General features: G+C 31.8%; 2 protein-coding genes and 1 long non-coding RNA gene across 3 annotated transcripts; 2 read left to right on the plus strand and 1 right to left on the minus strand.

The window, feature by feature from the left end:
- The first annotated feature begins 860 nt into the window (after positions 1-860).
- On the plus strand, positions 861-4203 carry LOC120150801 (probable galacturonosyltransferase 10). Its single transcript, XM_039163424.1, has 2 exons — positions 861-1088; positions 2578-4203. The coding sequence occupies exons 1-2, from the start codon at positions 939-941 to the stop codon at positions 4024-4026; spliced, it is 1599 nt and encodes a 532-aa protein (XP_039019355.1). The 5' UTR covers positions 861-938; the 3' UTR covers positions 4027-4203.
- A 2002-nt stretch (positions 4204-6205) lies between these two features.
- On the minus strand, positions 6206-11745 carry LOC120150915 (secretory carrier-associated membrane protein 1-like). Its single transcript, XM_039163508.1, has 13 exons — positions 11692-11745; positions 11118-11177; positions 10111-10191; positions 9962-10024; positions 9479-9512; positions 9273-9395; positions 8779-8841; positions 8583-8676; positions 7807-7852; positions 7639-7706; positions 7461-7509; positions 6986-7051; positions 6206-6316 (listed from the first exon to the last, which is right to left on the minus strand). The coding sequence occupies exons 1-13, from the start codon at positions 11743-11745 to the stop codon at positions 6230-6232; spliced, it is 888 nt and encodes a 295-aa protein (XP_039019439.1). The 3' UTR covers positions 6206-6229.
- A 2509-nt stretch (positions 11746-14254) lies between these two features.
- Positions 14255-14742, plus strand: LOC120150860. Its single transcript, XR_005518564.1, has 2 exons — positions 14255-14518; positions 14657-14742. It is a non-coding gene; the product is annotated as an uncharacterized LOC120150860 (long non-coding RNA).
- The last annotated feature ends 1630 nt before the right edge of the window (positions 14743-16372 follow it).

A 16372-nucleotide genomic window follows, 5' to 3' on the forward strand; every position in this document is an offset into this window, starting at 1 on the left:
AAAAAAATCAAAATGACATCTTTCATGTTGAAATTAAAAAAAAAAATAACCTTTAAAATACATAAATGAGTGAAAAGGGGATTGAAAAACTTTTTTTTCTTAACCTTTTCTTAAATTTGGGTTGAGCTTAGGCACTATTTTTTAAAGCTCAAGAGCTGTTGATGGGTGGTGTAACTTAAAAATTTATCATCTTGAAATAAGAACAATAGAGAAAAAAATAAAGTTCTTTGGGAAGAAGAAGATGAAGAAATGGAAAAAAAAATGAGAGAAGAACTATAAAATGTAAATTCAAAAATCTTTTAACATGTTTTGGACCACCAATCTAACCCAATTCTTGGCCTAACAAACCTATAACACTTGATAAATGAGGCATCTAAGATTCGGCTCAACATCCGAAAATTGAATATGAAATTTGAGTTGTTACAAAAGACTCATCCTATGGTGATTCTCTCAACTTAATTTATTATATTCATAACGTTAATATTTAATGTTACTAGAATTTAATATCATATCTCATTAAATCAATTGGTTGTTAGTACGCATGCATATCTTCCGACTTAATTCTTTTAAAATAATTTTTCTAATATTTTCTCGGTTCTTTTTCATGTAAAGTATTTAGTGGATTAATTTGTTGAATTTGATAAATTGTGTAATTATTTTATAAATTGTTTAGAGTTGGAAGACTAATGAAAATTTTCCTATAATCGGAGGAGTAATTGTGTATTTTATCCTAATATCAGGCACTGTGTGAAGACTGGGCCAGAAGAAGCGAATCATCAAAACGAAAGACCCACCAAAATCTGATCCGACATTGCCAAAAACAGACCCAGTGGTTCTTACGACGACGGACTTTAACAAAGATAATCACTTTATTACACGACACAAACACAAAATCTTTAACAACCACCACCACACGGGAGCTGTAGAGCCGTGAAAAGATGAGGCGGCGAGGACTAGATTTTAGGAGACGAATGAAGAGGAAGTTCCCCAATGTTGTGTGGTGGACAGTGTGCGGGGTTTTGGTTTTGCTTCTGATCGTTGTTTTGTGCAGAGAGAGCCAGATTGAATCAACACCCGCCATTTCTAGGGTAAATATCTTCTCTTTCTTCTTCTTCTTTGTTTTTCGTTTTTTGTTTTCTCTAATTAATGTCTACGATGGAAAGTTCTTATTGTTTGTTTTAGGTGAATTTAGGGAATAAATTTGCTTTCTGTCATTAGATTTGGTTAGTTGTCTGCAATTCTGTGTATCATGTGAATTGAATTCCAGATGGCAGTTTGTCTTTGCATTTGCCTGATCTACTAACTGTTAGATTCATAATTCTTAACTGTTTTGTTGGGACATTTCTGTCTGGAAGAGTTGATAAGAATTTGTTCTTTGTTGACACAGTAGTTTGGATTTTGCTTAGCTGAAATGTTGCTTTCTTTAATAGCTAAAATGGTTTCGATCATGCCAAAGTGGATCGTTTTGATTTAATCTGATTTCTTCGTCATGGAATAACTCACTAGAATTACATGTCTTAGTTAAAAGTAGTAGTTTGGCACAGCCATTTCGTACGCTGAACTTATTTCAAGACAAACTTTGGGAAATGCAGACCTTAACTGCAGAAAGTTCACTGCAACTTTGCGTACCTTCTTAAGGACCGAATAACTGAGCCTGTAAGGAAATTGAATGATAACTTTGCCTACCATTTGCTTTGTGCATATAGGCCACCATGAGACTGAGTGTATACTACTCTCAATAAGCATGGTATTTTGTGGAAGTAAACTCCGGAATTGATGTAAAGCAACAGTTTTAAGACAGTTATGATCATGTAAAAAATTGTAAACATTAGGGCTTAACGTGCACTGGCAAACTTTCTGGGGGCAGGCCATTCTAGATGAGGTAGTCCAATGCTGGGTATGCTGAGTTGCATAATGATACTAAAATTTTTGTTTGTTACCTTTTGCTCTTGTCAAGTCCTTCTATGTTCTGCACCTATAAGGAACATATTTTCTTTATTTGCTATCATTAACTCAATTTCAGCTGATAAATCCTGCTGTGAATAATAGAATAACTCCTGCCCCGAAAAGAATCTGGTAGAAAGTTGTACTGGCATGTAGCAAGGATGAGGTAAAATCTTATTAATTATTAATTTGAACTCCTAGTTTCTGAGGTGCTCTTGCACTTCCGTCCACTGTTATAAACTGAAGTTTCAAGGGACCTCCGATTCACCTCGCATTTGTTAATTTTTTTGACTGTGTAGTAGAAAACACCAACATCATTTGTTTGTTCTCTCTCCCTATCCTCTCCTTTCTTTTCTTTTCCCCAGTAGCATAAGCTTTTCTAGTTTAACGGCACCTGTTCTTTTTCTTTTCTGCACAGCTCGTGTTAAGATAGTGATTTTTAGGCCATGGAATTGTTGTGGTACTTCGTCGATAAGGCTGGTAGGATGCTTCTGTTATCTAGTGGCATTGATTCTATTCATAGTTATATGGGTGAAAACAAGTAGAAGTTCTCTTTTGTTTCCCACGTTGCAACCATCAAATTTTATCTATGTGAAGTTCTGAAATTAATGTGTTCGTGTTCCGTATATGCAGAAACCTAATTGGCATGACAGAATTACGGAAGACCTAATTACCGATGAAATGTTGAGCCCCAACTCTGTCACTAGACAGATTACTGATCAAATTTGTCTTGCAAAGGCTTTTGTTGTGATAGCAAAAGAAAGCAGCAATCTCCAATTTGCTTGGGAATTAAGTGCTCAGATCCGTAATTCTCAGGTCCTTCTGTCAAATACTGCAACTAGGCGAATGCCATTGACAGTTGGAGAATCGGAGAGTGCAATTCGTGATATGGCATTTCTGCTCTACCAAGCGCAGCAGCTCCACTATGACAGTTCAACAATGCTCATGAGATTGAGAGCCAAAATCCAAACCCTTGAAGAACAGATGAGTTCAGCTGGTGAGAAAAGTTCGAAGTATGGACAAATAGCTGCCGAAGAAGTCCCCAAAAGTCTATATTGTCTCGGTGTTAGGTTGACTACTGAATGGTATGGAAATCCAAATTTACAAAAGAAACTCAGGGAAAGAAAGCAAATGGATGCAAAACTTAAAGACAACAGTTTGTATCATTTTTGCATCTTCTCCGATAACATCCTTGCAAGTTCCGTGGTGGTTAATTCGACAGCTTTAAATTCCAAAAATCCAGGTAAGATCGTCTTTCATCTTGTAACTGATGAAATAAACTATGCTGCAATGAAGGCCTGGTTCACCTTGAACAGTTTTCGGGGAGTGACTGTTGAGGTTCAGAAGTTTGAGGACTTCAAGTGGCTGAATGCTTCTTATGCTCCGGTTCTTAAGCAACTGCAAGATTCTGGGACTCAGAGTTATTATTTTTCTGGCCATAACGATGATGGTCAGACTCCAATAAAGTTCAGAAATCCCAAATACCTGTCGATGCTTAATCATTTGAGGTTTTATATCCCAGAAGTTTATCCTGCACTCAAGAAGGTGGTATTTCTCGATGATGACATTGTGGTTCAGAAAGATCTTTCTGGTCTATTTTCCATTGATTTGAAGGGTAATGTTAACGGAGCAGTTGAGACATGCATGGAGACATTTCACAGATATCACAGGTACCTGAATTACTCTCACCCTTTGATAAGGGCACACTTCGACCCTGACGCCTGTGGTTGGGCATTTGGGATGAATGTTTTCGATTTAGTCGAGTGGAGGAAGAGGAATGTGACCGGCATCTATCACTATTGGCAAGAACGGAACGTAGACAGAACATTGTGGAAACTCGGGACACTGCCACCCGGACTGCTGACATTCTATGGATTGACAGAGGCATTGGATCCCTCATGGCATGTATTGGGGCTAGGCTACACGAACGTTGATCCCCAATTGATAGAGAAAGGGGCCGTTCTACACTTCAATGGGAATTCGAAGCCGTGGTTGAAAATCGGGATAGAGAAATACAAGCCCCTTTGGGAGAAGTATGTCGATTATTCCCACCCTCTCTTGCAACAGTGCAATTTTCATTGATCCATCGCCATAGAAATCTGTAGTTTTTTCACGCACCATCTTAGAAGCTTCGAGGTCGAAGCATGGCTGCTGGTTGTAACATGGTATTTATTCCATTCCAACTCAGTCTGTTGTAGTATAGACTGTTTCATTCGTATCAAACTATTTAAAAGATCACTGAGAAAACAATTTTGATCTTCATCATTAGGTCAACCTGTAAACTTTTATCTTTGTTCCCATTTTAGTAGTCTTTGCTGCATATCTTATCTTGGCTTGGCTTGCAAGAAATAGAGGAAGAACGTTCATTAGAGAGAAATATGAAACAAAAGGGAAATAGAAGAATATTAGATGGGACGTAAGATTACTGTGTTTGGTTGAGGAAATATAATATTAATGTGTTTTAAGGACCCTTTGCGCCTTGCGTCTTTTAAAACTAAAATAGGAATGTAAGATTATTGTGTTTGGTTGAGGAAATATAATATTACTAGAATATGTATTTTACCAAATTGTGCATGTGATATGTTTTAAGAAAATTTGAATTCTTAATATTAAAATAAAAAAATTTATATAAAAAAATTATAAAAATATACTATTTCATTATTTCTAATTTATAAAATCTAAATTCATAGAATTTATATATTTTCTTTTATAAAATTTAAAAAATAAATAAATAGAATAAAAGATAAATGTATCATATATTCTTTTAATTTTTTTGAATACATCCTTTTGCAATAAAGTTTCCAAGTATTTCGATGATCAAGTGTACATCCAAGCTTCAAATTGTTGAAACCACGCTATATTTGCTATCGGTTCAATATAATTTATAAAGTCATAAATATTAATTATGGGAGAATGGAAATAAAGTAAATGATTTATTACAAAGTTTTTTTTTAAAAAAAAAGTGATCATTTTGAAATTATCCAATTATTGAAAGGGTAATTTTGTCCAAGATCACAAGAATTGCTAAATACCTAAGATGGATGAAGGAATAGGATTCCTTCATCGTACAGGTGAGTAATTTGAATGATCAAACGATGTCGTTTAGTTTCATCTCTTCTTACATTAGCTATTTCCTTCATCGTACAGGTGAGTAATTTGAGTGATGAAGCATAACAAATTAATTCAACTAATTCAATTCGACCAAATACTCGCTCTTAGTTTCTTCTTTATTTTAAGTTTATTTTTTATTTTATTTGAATAACATACTCATCTACCACTTTAAAATACGTATGAATGAATTTGTTTTTTGAAAATCATGACTAAGTATGTTCTAATTAATTCAATTCTCACTTCTCTCCTCTCCTTAAAGATCCAAGAGTGTGATGTTTCTATAAGTTATAGCAGACAACTATCCCCTTATTTTCAGGGTTTAGAATCCATAAGCACCATAACAATCGTTCACTAAATCATTATCGGACTCAATTTTCATATGTTAATAATTTTGTTAGTTAAACTTGAATTCTATAACGAGATTAACATTTAATTTTATTGTTTAATAAATATATTTGTTTTGACTCAAATTTAATTAATCTAATTCAACTGAAAAATCGAATAAAATTTAATTGATAAACTAATAAGCATAAATTCGATTAATTTAATTTATTATTTGAGTAGATCATATATTCGTACTTATATTTAAAATTTGGACAAGTTGAATTTGTGTGAAAACATAATCTCAAATCTTGTTGAAGTGTATTTATATTTATGAATGATTTGCACATATATTTAATTTTTATGTGATTATATCAAATTGTCTAATAATGATACGAGTTAATTCAGTACGCCAGTGCTTGCAAATATTAATCACCAGCTGTAATTATAATTTAAAATTTTATTATAATAATATCTGAATAATTAAAATAGCTTGAAATATTTTAATTAACTTTAATAATTTAGACAACAATTAATCTGCTTCACTTGAATTAAAGATTAAATACATAAAATCGCATTAAAAACTAGCAGGTTAGAAAGTACACAGCAAAGATATAATTGGTATAATTTAATATTTTGCTATAAGTTTATACATTGATGTATAAATACATTGTATACAGTGATATACAAATTACAGAAGATTAATATCTCAAATAAAAATTATTAGAAAAAATCATTTTAAATGTGTGCAAAATTACTCTATGGTTAGTTAAGCCACCTATGAGGTAAGAGACGAAGAAAAACAAAACAAAATCAGAATTAATTACCATCTTCCAATACACCTCTTCTCCTCTCATAGTGCTGTCATCATGGTTTGTCTTGCAACCTCACGCTTCATCTCTGCAGCTTTGCCACTGCCTCGGAAGTACATGAATACTTGCTGCAAATTCAAATCAGAGATCAAAGACGGCTTAGATGAAACTGAATTCGAATAAATTTGTTTAAGATTATGATCTGAATTTCATTTGACTCGGATTGAAAAGTGTATGATAGGATCGTCCGGTAAACATTTTTTAAAAGAATAATTAAGAGTCTATAGTGATTCGTTTCAGGACCATATATCTACATGGGATAGGATCCATTTATACAATGTAAAAATTTTAGTTTTACACAAATTTAGGACCGTTGGATAAGTGGAAACAGATGGTTAAGATTAACTCCTTATTTTTTCTAGTGAATTTCTTCTCATTTTTTATTGTTAATCTCAGTCATCTATTTTTAATCATCTAACGCTCCTAAATTTATATAAAACTAAAAGAGTTTACATTGTATAATAAGATATTATCCATATATATATATATATATATACTTCAATTTGGTTTAGGACTTTCATGATTTTCATAATTCTTTTATAACCTATTTTAGATCATGGTGAATTTTATATTTTTGTCCTCTTTTAGTTGAAGGCTTTTTATGTAAAATATGTGTTCATTTATTTCTCTTTCTAATTTACGTTCGTTATTTGTCATTATCTTGATTTTGAACTCAAGTATGAATTTATGAATTAAAAGTAAACAGAAAGGTACTAGGAAAAGAGGGATCAGTGGACCTGAATAACCCAGATGCTCACAAGTGATTCACAGCAAAATAATGCAGAACCGACGAAGTATATTATCTGCAACGTTGAAATCAAGTCTGTATAATGTCAAAGCATTCTCAAAGACTCAAAAGATATATATAGACCGGGTAAAATTAATGAGTTTTACTGATTTATATCATTGGATGAGTGTAATGAGTAGCTGAGATACACAGTTGAAAATGAGGAGATTTTTATTGGTAAAAAGAAAAGGTAACTACTGTGAATGCACAAAATTTTAATCTCATCCATTCATTTATATTCATCTAATGATTGTAAATCAATGTAAAACTCATTGGCTTTGTACAATATAAGTGAACTATACATATATATATATATATATATATATATATATGTATGTATAAAGTAAAAATCATGATTCTAAAGTATCCATAATGGCATATTGAAACTTGACTATGGCAATGGCATTCTAATGGAATGAACTTACCCCCAACGCACGATCTTGGGGGGAGATAGACAATGCAGCCAAAATACCTCTGCACAAAGAAATACACCATTAAGACCTAAGCTATAGAGTATCCTAGAAGAATGAATAACAAGATTAAAGATGTTCCTAACATGATTGATAAACACACTTGGAAGGAAAAAAAGAGAGCAAAACTTACGTCATGGACCCGCCTCGGAAAACCAATTCAGGGGCAATTGCAGCAAGGACGCAAAATGCTATATGGACCTGCAAGGAGGAGGAGGAGGAGGAGAGTCTGTAATGAGGAGTTTTCCAACATATGTTGGTTGGATATTCAACAAGTAAACTGAGAAAGCAATGAGCTTACCGAGTAAACCAAGAGAAACGATCCAAACCTCAGCGCACTGTCAGTCCTGTAAAAGGAACGCGGACATTACTTCTAAGTGCAAGATAACAAGTCGTATTTATAAATGATTCTCGTATGTGTTATTGTTGAACTTGCAGTTACAACCATTCTTATGGAGTATCTTATTATCTTATGTCACGAAAGCATCAAATATGTTTTAGGAGTCAAAGGTAGAATAATTCTAACATGGCATAATGTAAAAATTAATCCCTCAACGTTTATATGAGTGGTCACTTTAATTCCTATAATACCTATCCTTTTTTTTAGCATTTTAGCTTCCAACATTTTAATTTTTTGATCAAAATGATCCCTATTGGATAGAAATTGTTTATTGACTAACGGTCAATGTATGTTTCTGACATGATACTTTCACGTGTACTTAATTGCTAATGTGTCATATGTCATATCATCACATTGGGTGATGTGGCACATATCATGTCATCACCTTGGATGACATGACATGCGACAAGTTAACAATTTAGTATATGTGAAAATATCGCATCAGTAACATGTATTAATTGTTAATCAACTAACTACTTTCATTCAGCAGGGATCATTTTGACAAAAAATTGAAACATTGAAGGTTAGAATGTTCTAAAAAGAATAGGAGCCAACATGAACTCTCAAGCAAACATTGGACACTAATTTTGGCATTATCTCTTCTAATTTTAGTGATAATTGGATACATACAACTGTAGGAAGCAAATAACCAAACGAGGAACAATCAAAAGTAGTACCTCGCAGCCTGATAAAGAGGGCGATACCACAAGTAAAAGCCTCCAGGGATGCCAGTTAAGGTATATATGACGGCAAGAAGCCAAATTATTGGACCTGGAACAAATTATAATAAAATTCATACGATGATAAAAGATGCCAAAATAGCAACTATGTATTAATGATTAAGGGCTATGCTTAGTAATTTTCAAAACCCACTGTATCCCTTGGTCCATGCTGTAGTAACAGCCACCATATTGTAGAGAAGACAGATAACCAAACCTGCCATGTCCGTATAAATTTATAGACAAAAGTCAGCGTAGACCATTATAACAAATTGAAAATTAAAACATTTTTTCAAGAAATGAACATTTCAACCAATTCGATCCACATAAAATTTTGAGCAATACTGAGGAATTCTCCTTTTTGGATAAATGTCCATAAAATCATTAAATAAACATGAACTTTTATGAAATGGCTTCACAAGATTCAGTTAATTGTCTGATAATGGGACATCATCGACAAATAAGAACCCGTGATATTAAAATATTTTCACTCTCAACCATTTGACATTGATCACTCGTACTACCTCTGGCATGGCCGGTGCTCGAACTCGGGACCTCAAGGAATATCAATAATTTCTTTATCATTGAGGTCACATGGGTTCGTGCAAAAACCTTTATTTTTTAAAGAAAAGAAAACCCTGAACTCACCTATCAATGTTGCAAAAGCAACATACATGGTTGTTTGTAGGTGGATTGGTATTTCATTTGCGATGTCGTTATGGATAATAGGAAAAAATGCTGGCCAATTTTTCACCTCTATCACTATTCCAGCTGCCAAGACAAAGGCAAAGCATATATGTGAATAAAACAGGTGATGCACAAAATAATTAAGCATAAAAATAAAAAGATCCTACCTTTTTTTATTGCTTCCTCCTTCCTCGTTAATTCCTGCATGACACAAAGATAAAACTCATTTAGTATGAGAACAATTTATTCTGGAAACAACAAGAATTGCAAAACCACCCTGCAAACAACACTACTTACATATGAAATCCAAGTTTACATTAGGATCAAATCTTTGCATAATTTAGTGTTTTTGAAATGAAAAGAGCAGCAATTGAGAAGTCAAGAACATAAGATATTATACAGTCATTTAGACAGAAATAAATAAATTAAACTAAAATATGATTCAGAAATTGAGATTAAAAAACTATGTTTTTTTGTTCCAAATGAGCATTATTTATAAGTAATTCACAAATGCATATAACCACAGCTGCATTATGAAAGGAGTAACATATTAATGTTGATACCAAAAGCCACAAGTAATTATTCGGAAGAACCAGATTTATATTTCATCAGCTAACCTAGCTCGATTTCAAGCAGACATCAGAAATTACCTCTTCTCGCCTTTTCAGTTCAGCCTCTTTTGCTTTAAGTTTTTTCTCCTTTGCTGTGATATCCTACAGTTTATTAGACAGAAAATATCAAAAGAAGGCTTTAGAAACATGATAGTTTCCCATTAAATATCTGAAAAGTTTTAGGATACCTTGGTAGAATGAGTATCAAGAGGAATATCTATTGTTGCACCACTCTCATACGGTTCAGGAGGAAGGGGTGAAATCCCTGACTAATATTTGTATATTTACAATTAAAGAAACACAAGCAATATCATAAGCCCTTGCATAGGATGAATAAGCATGGATACGCAAGCAAAACACGAAAACATGAAACAAAGTGCAAGACAAGAAAGTAAATCATTCACATCAGAAACAGTTATATTGTTGGCAAGCATTCCATGCATAAAAGTTTCACAAAGCAATCAAGGAATAAGCTAATGGGAAAATGAGTCCCAATACGAATTGGGGATAAGAAAAACAATGCACAAAACTGCACCTACAATCAGGGTATACATGACTTTCAAGCCATGTCTCCTGTCTCAGGGAGAAAGCAAGCTATATCCATCCGTAATTGCTCTCCTAGAGGTTAGTATGCATTTTTGCTCTGGGTAATTTTTCCTTTCATGTAGTACCTTTCTTTGACCTATCTGATTTCCATAATCAGTGAGCTACCGAAAAGGGGTGACGAAAGGAATTTATTGAAATCTAACAAGATAAAAAGCATTTGCTTGGAAGTGCTATGAATTCATCCTTGAAAAGGATTTTGGTACACCATTACAAATACTAACAATAGCAACCACCATAAAGACCATTTAAAAGTCAAGGCATTTCCATGATCATGTTCGTTAGCATAAAATGTTGCTGGAACTTTCGGAGTCTAATGACAATCAATCTCATCAGTTTGAAACCACTCTAACTGCTTAAATTCTAGTTCCCCTACCGATCATTAGAATCAAAGTCGAAGCATGATCATCATGAGAAAAATCAATGATTGACATTAACTAGTCAGTGCAACAAACACATACATAAAAGTTCAGCATGTTAATCACTCTCAATGTCCCACCATTGTTTGATGTTCTCGACGATTGAAAACCCAGGAACAAACATTATACAGATACAGGAAACCAGACAACTATAGGAAAATAAAATAACTCACTGTAGAAAAAAAAGAACCTCCACCTCCACGGCCGCCTGATCCTTTCTTAACTGATGGATCCTGCAATAAATAAAATGGAAACATACAAGTCGTTTATAAGCAAAGTTGATAATAAAGGGAAGAAATCTTCATCTTGTATTTATTAGATCACTAGTTGTAATTTTTAATGATATACAGTGACAAAATTCCATCTAGTTGAACTTCACGTTAAACTAGCAAAACAATACTCACCAAATAAATGTCATATACCATGAATATCATCTTTATGTAATAGAAACAAAATTAACTTATCTAGTACTTCTGACAGAAATTCACCATGCCAATGCCACACCATATCAATTTGTCTACGTTTGAAAAGTAAATCTTTCAAAAATGACATTATTAGTTTCTTCCAAATCGTTCATTTTTTGCTCAGTGAAAACAAGGAATCCGATCTCGAAATTGATTAATTCTAACATAAATGAAACATATCAAGCAACTTAGTCAATGAGTCATCTAAATCAAAAAAACATGACGATCAGATCACGCGAGAAAAAGGAAAAGGATTCTGATAGGAGGACGAAAGGAACTTTACCGCGAAAGGATTGACCTCTTCATCGGCGAAAGGGTTGGTATCGTGGTGACTCATTGAACCACAAAAACGGATTCTCCAAAACACTAGAAGAATGCGAAAAGGGTTATGAAGTTGAGAAAAACAAAATAGTGTTAACAAAAAGAGGAAAGAAAAGATGGAATTGAAGAAAATACAGAGAGAAGAAAAAGGAAGTGAACGATCATAGCAACGGGTGGATGTAGTTAATTTCTGGTACGAACGGTGCTTGTTTTGTTTGGTTGCTGAGAAAATGGAGATGAGAGGCAAATACCAGAGCGAAAGAGTTTCGCGGGCTGCGCCTGAAAAAAATATAAATTCTCAATTTTAAACACCACGCTATTTCAAGTTTAGATTAAAATCTCGTGTAACATTATATTTTAAAAATATTTTAAAATTTAAATTTAAATTTTTATTATAATTTATAAATTTTTATTTTATTAAAATATAATTATATTTCATATAAATTATTTTTAGGTTTATACATTTATATATCGTTATACTAATTTTTAAACAAAATTTATTTTAAATTTTATAGAATACTTACAATTTTTTTTAAAAATCTATAATGAATACAAAATAGTATCTGCTCAAAGACTTAACTATTTTACAATGAACACTCATATCCATGCATATGCAATGCTCGAACTCAAGATCTCAATGAATAACAACAAATCTCTTAATCATTGAGGTCGTTTAATTCATATTATTTAAAATTATTATATTTTTTTGTTTTTTGTTTTTTATATTTTTCATTATTTAAGTTAATATATTTTGTTTATTATAATATTAAAAAATTTAAATATCATTCAAATATATATATTTAATTTATTATATATGTTTAAAATGATATTTATTTTTCTAAAAAAATGTATTTTGATAACAATATTAAATATTTAAATTTTAGGTTTATCAGGAGTAAAAGTACATAAATTATACTTATTTTTATTTATTCAAAAAAAATTGTCAAAATAAATATCTAACATTTCATTATGTTATCATTTAAAATTCAAACCATTAATATTTATTAAAAATATATTACAATGATTGTGTGTCATAAAATATTTTTTTAATATAAAAATAATTAAAAATTTTAATTTTCAAAATTTCTAATTTTTAAAAATCTTAAATGATTAAATTCTTAAATCTCTTTTATCAGTCAAAGATAGACAACATGATTCATCGATTTGTTTCAGATGAGGATGCAAATTAATTAACAATTACGAACTATTAAACGAGAACTAAATGAACGATACTTGGGTAAATGATGAAATTATATTTGAGAATTTCATGCAATGATACGAAAACAAATAATAGAGGGACGATATTTGACAATGAAAAGAATGAACAATAGTGGTTGATTCAACGATAGCATATGTAGTTTAAACATTCAGAGATAACAAAGATTTTAGGGTTTTTTTTTACAATTAAGGATTTTAATTTTTTTAATATAGGTTGACGATTTGATTTGAAATGATAACGAAATAAAATAATAAATATTTAATTCGGTTACAATAAAAAAAATATATAATTTAAATAAATTATTTTCAAATTATTTTTTTAAATTATCTTTAAAAATACTGTAATTTTTCAGAGTATTTAAAAAACAATAATAAAATACTCATAATTCATATTAAGGTGAGTATTCAATCAAGTTGATTTGAGTCGAGTTAAAATTTTTTGATTTATTCTTGATGAATCTTATCTTATAACTCAAATTTTATTTGAATTTTTTTTAAGTTAAATCGAGTTTATAAAATTTGAGTCAAGTTGTTTGAGTTTATGTTTAAATTTAATTGTAAATATTTATAATGTTATCGCACTATTTCATTTCAATTTAAACAATTTTTCTATAATAATATATGATATACATATGTATATTTATTCATATTTTTCATATGTGATATGCACATACCATGCAAAGTTGAGGGACTCAACTCAAATTTATTAAAAATTTCTAGTTATTCGAATTCTATTTTATAACTCAACTTGAATTTGAAATTTTTTCAAGTCGAGTCAAGTTTAAAAAATTAAGAGTCAAGTTTTTTCAACATTAAGTCAAGTTTTGATTGTTCGAATCAAGTGGAATTTTACTCACCCCTAATTCATGCATCACACAATATCAATATTTATTGGTTAAATTACATGTTTAGTATCCTAACTATCACTTATAATCTGTTTTTGATAGTCAATTTTTTTATTTCAAAATCATACCTAACGTTACGTTTTGGTTTAATTTTGGTCACCCTCCGTTAAAAAATTAACGGTGATGATAACATGTCACCATAAGATAATGCCACATCATCATTAAATTTTTTTTAAAAAAATATCACGTCGGTGGTTCTATTAATTTTTTAACGATGGGTGATCAAAACGAAAACAACGTAAAGTTATGATTTGGAGGGGGAAACTTAATAGTTTGGTGACTAAAATGAAACAAAAGTAATATTTGAAGTACTAAACTTGTAGTTTATTTTATTTTAATTTTTTCCTACAGAGGAAGGAAACCGCAAAATTACAAAAATAAAAAACAATTTACTAAAACACACGCGCGCGCAAGCAAAGTTCAGATCCCCGGTTTTCTTTTTGTTGAAGTGAAATCCGAAAATCCATCCGCTCAATGGCGCAACTGGCAGAACTAGATGAACCGAAATCGAAGTTGTATAAGCAGCAGAAAAGAAATCATGGATCAACCAAGTTTTTCGTAACGGTGGACTACATTTTCCTCTTCATCTTCTTCGCTTTCCTCACTTTCATTCTCCTCAAAATACTTCATCTCCTCTGATTGTTTCTTCCACTTTCTGCCTATCAGGTCACTCTTTTCTTTCTTTTATTGAATACCCACTTATCCATTTCAATTTAAGAAACGAATTGTAGTTTTCTTTTTGTGATCTTTTCCTGCACATTTAATCTTTCAGAAATTGATTTGTTCCAGCGACTGCGTTCTTAGGTATTCTGAATCAGTTGGTACGATTATGTAATCTTCCTTGTTAATGACACTTTGGAAAGGAATTCATCGGAACATTGTTTTTGTTAGTTGCACACTCTTTTTAAATTTAAACAATTATACACCAGTTTTGAACGAGTTTTATTTCTCGCCTTAGGGGAATGCCGATTGTAATTTTAACTTCTACAACCAGTGATCTTGGGGATAAGTTAGATCCAATTGTTCATTCAATTCTGGTTAATTGAATTGCATTGATGTTGTTGTTGAATCTATGTGATTATCTGATCAAATAGCGATAAACTACTCATAATCCCTTAAACCCTTACATCTAGGCATTTGCATTCTAAAAAATGTTAATCGGTCTAAGATCCAGTTGGTCTTATACACATTTCTTTTACTCATTCAGAACTAGTACAATTTGTTTTCTTATAATATTCTAATTATTATCCATAGTGAGGCAAATAGGTAGCTCGAGCAATGGACAAGTTTATATCTATAGAAAACCCTACTTTCAATCTTTTATTTGCCTTTGTAAGTACCACCAAGTTCATCAGGAAATAGAGCATGTTAATAGGAACCTGACCCATTATGTATATTATTGTGTTTTTCTCCAAGATGTTCCCTTTTGAGCTTTTTTCTTTTTGAGCTACATGGATATATTGATTGTCTGTTAAAAGGCTTGAAGAGGGTCTTGTTGTTTCTTTTGATTTGGCTTTGTTTCATTTTCCCTTGCTAGCAGCATTGGTCCCTCCTTCTCAAATTATTGGCATGGAAACGAATGAATGTTATGTAATGCCACCATTGGTACTATATCGTTGCAGTTAATGAACCATGAGTAGCAGAGCACATTATGTATATTCTTGTGTTTTTCTCCAAGATATTCCCTTTTAAGGCTTTGTCTTTTTGAGCTACATGGATATATTGATTGTCTGTTAAAAGATTTGAAGAGGATCTAATTGTTTCTTTTGATTTGACTTTGTTTCATTTTCCCTTGCTAGCATTGGTCCCCCCCCCCCCTCTCTTCTCAAATTATTGACACGGGAATGAGTGAATGTTATGTAATGCCACTATTGATACTATATCATTGCAGTTAATGAACTATGAGTAGCAGAGCACACTTTTAGGGAATGTTGAATTAGTTCTCTTAACACAGACACACATCGGAGTACACCAACGGTGGCCAATGATAGTGAGTGGGGCCAATCATGTATGTAAACCTGCTGTAGTTGACAAATAGAGCTTTGAATTAAGCGGTGGCATAAATTTAGTGGGAGAGGGTTGAAAACAGGGTTCCTTTGTAGAAATCTTGAAATGCGAGTTAATCATTTTAGAGACTTTTCTTCATTGTTCTCCATTTACTATTGGCGGATGAGATAAGTCATAAGTAAAGGTAGGGCTGCAAGGCGTTTGAGTAAATTTAGTTGACTTCATGCACCTTTGTTCGATTGCATTGCTTTTATACTTCACAATTGCGTGCTATCAATTATGATGCCCCTTATTTATATGAAAAAAGGTAAATTATCCTGCTAGTCATTGAACTTTAGTCTTTGTATTGATTTTATCATTGAATTTAATGCTTCAATTTTGTCACTAAACTTTTAATATTATTTTTTGTTATTGGATCGATAAATCATTAACAATTGAATGATGTAATAGTTTGGTGCTTATGTGGAAGTCAGAAGGATAATTTTTATTTTTTCCATCAAAATTAGGATTTTT

The sequence above is a fragment of the Hibiscus syriacus genome, unplaced genomic scaffold (genome assembly GCF_006381635.1).
Source record: "Hibiscus syriacus cultivar Baekdansim isolate YM2019G1 unplaced genomic scaffold, ASM638163v2 tig00111027_pilon, whole genome shotgun sequence".
NCBI classification, from domain to species: domain Eukaryota; kingdom Viridiplantae; phylum Streptophyta; class Magnoliopsida; order Malvales; family Malvaceae; genus Hibiscus; species Hibiscus syriacus.

What these genes read in the sequence shown, in the direction of transcription:
- LOC120150801 (XM_039163424.1), top strand. Translation starts at nt 939, where the DNA reads ATGAGGCGGCGAGGACTAGATTTTAGGAGACGAATGAAGAGGAAGTTC. An exon ending in CAACACCCGCCATTTCTAGG is followed by an intron (nt 1,089 to 2,577) that starts GTAAATATCTTC and finishes CCGTATATGCAG; the next exon opens with AAACCTAATTGGCATGACAG.
- LOC120150915 (XM_039163508.1), bottom strand. Translation starts at nt 11,745, where the DNA reads ATGAGTCACCACGATACCAACCCTTTCGCCGATGAAGAGGTCAATCCT. An exon ending in TGCTTTTGCAACATTGATAG is followed by an intron (nt 8,842 to 9,272) that starts GTGAGTTCAGGG and finishes CGGACATGGCAG; the next exon opens with GTTTGGTTATCTGTCTTCTC. An exon ending in TTCCGAGGCGGGTCCATGAC is followed by an intron (nt 7,510 to 7,638) that starts GTAAGTTTTGCT and finishes TTCTTTGTGCAG; the next exon opens with AGGTATTTTGGCTGCATTGT.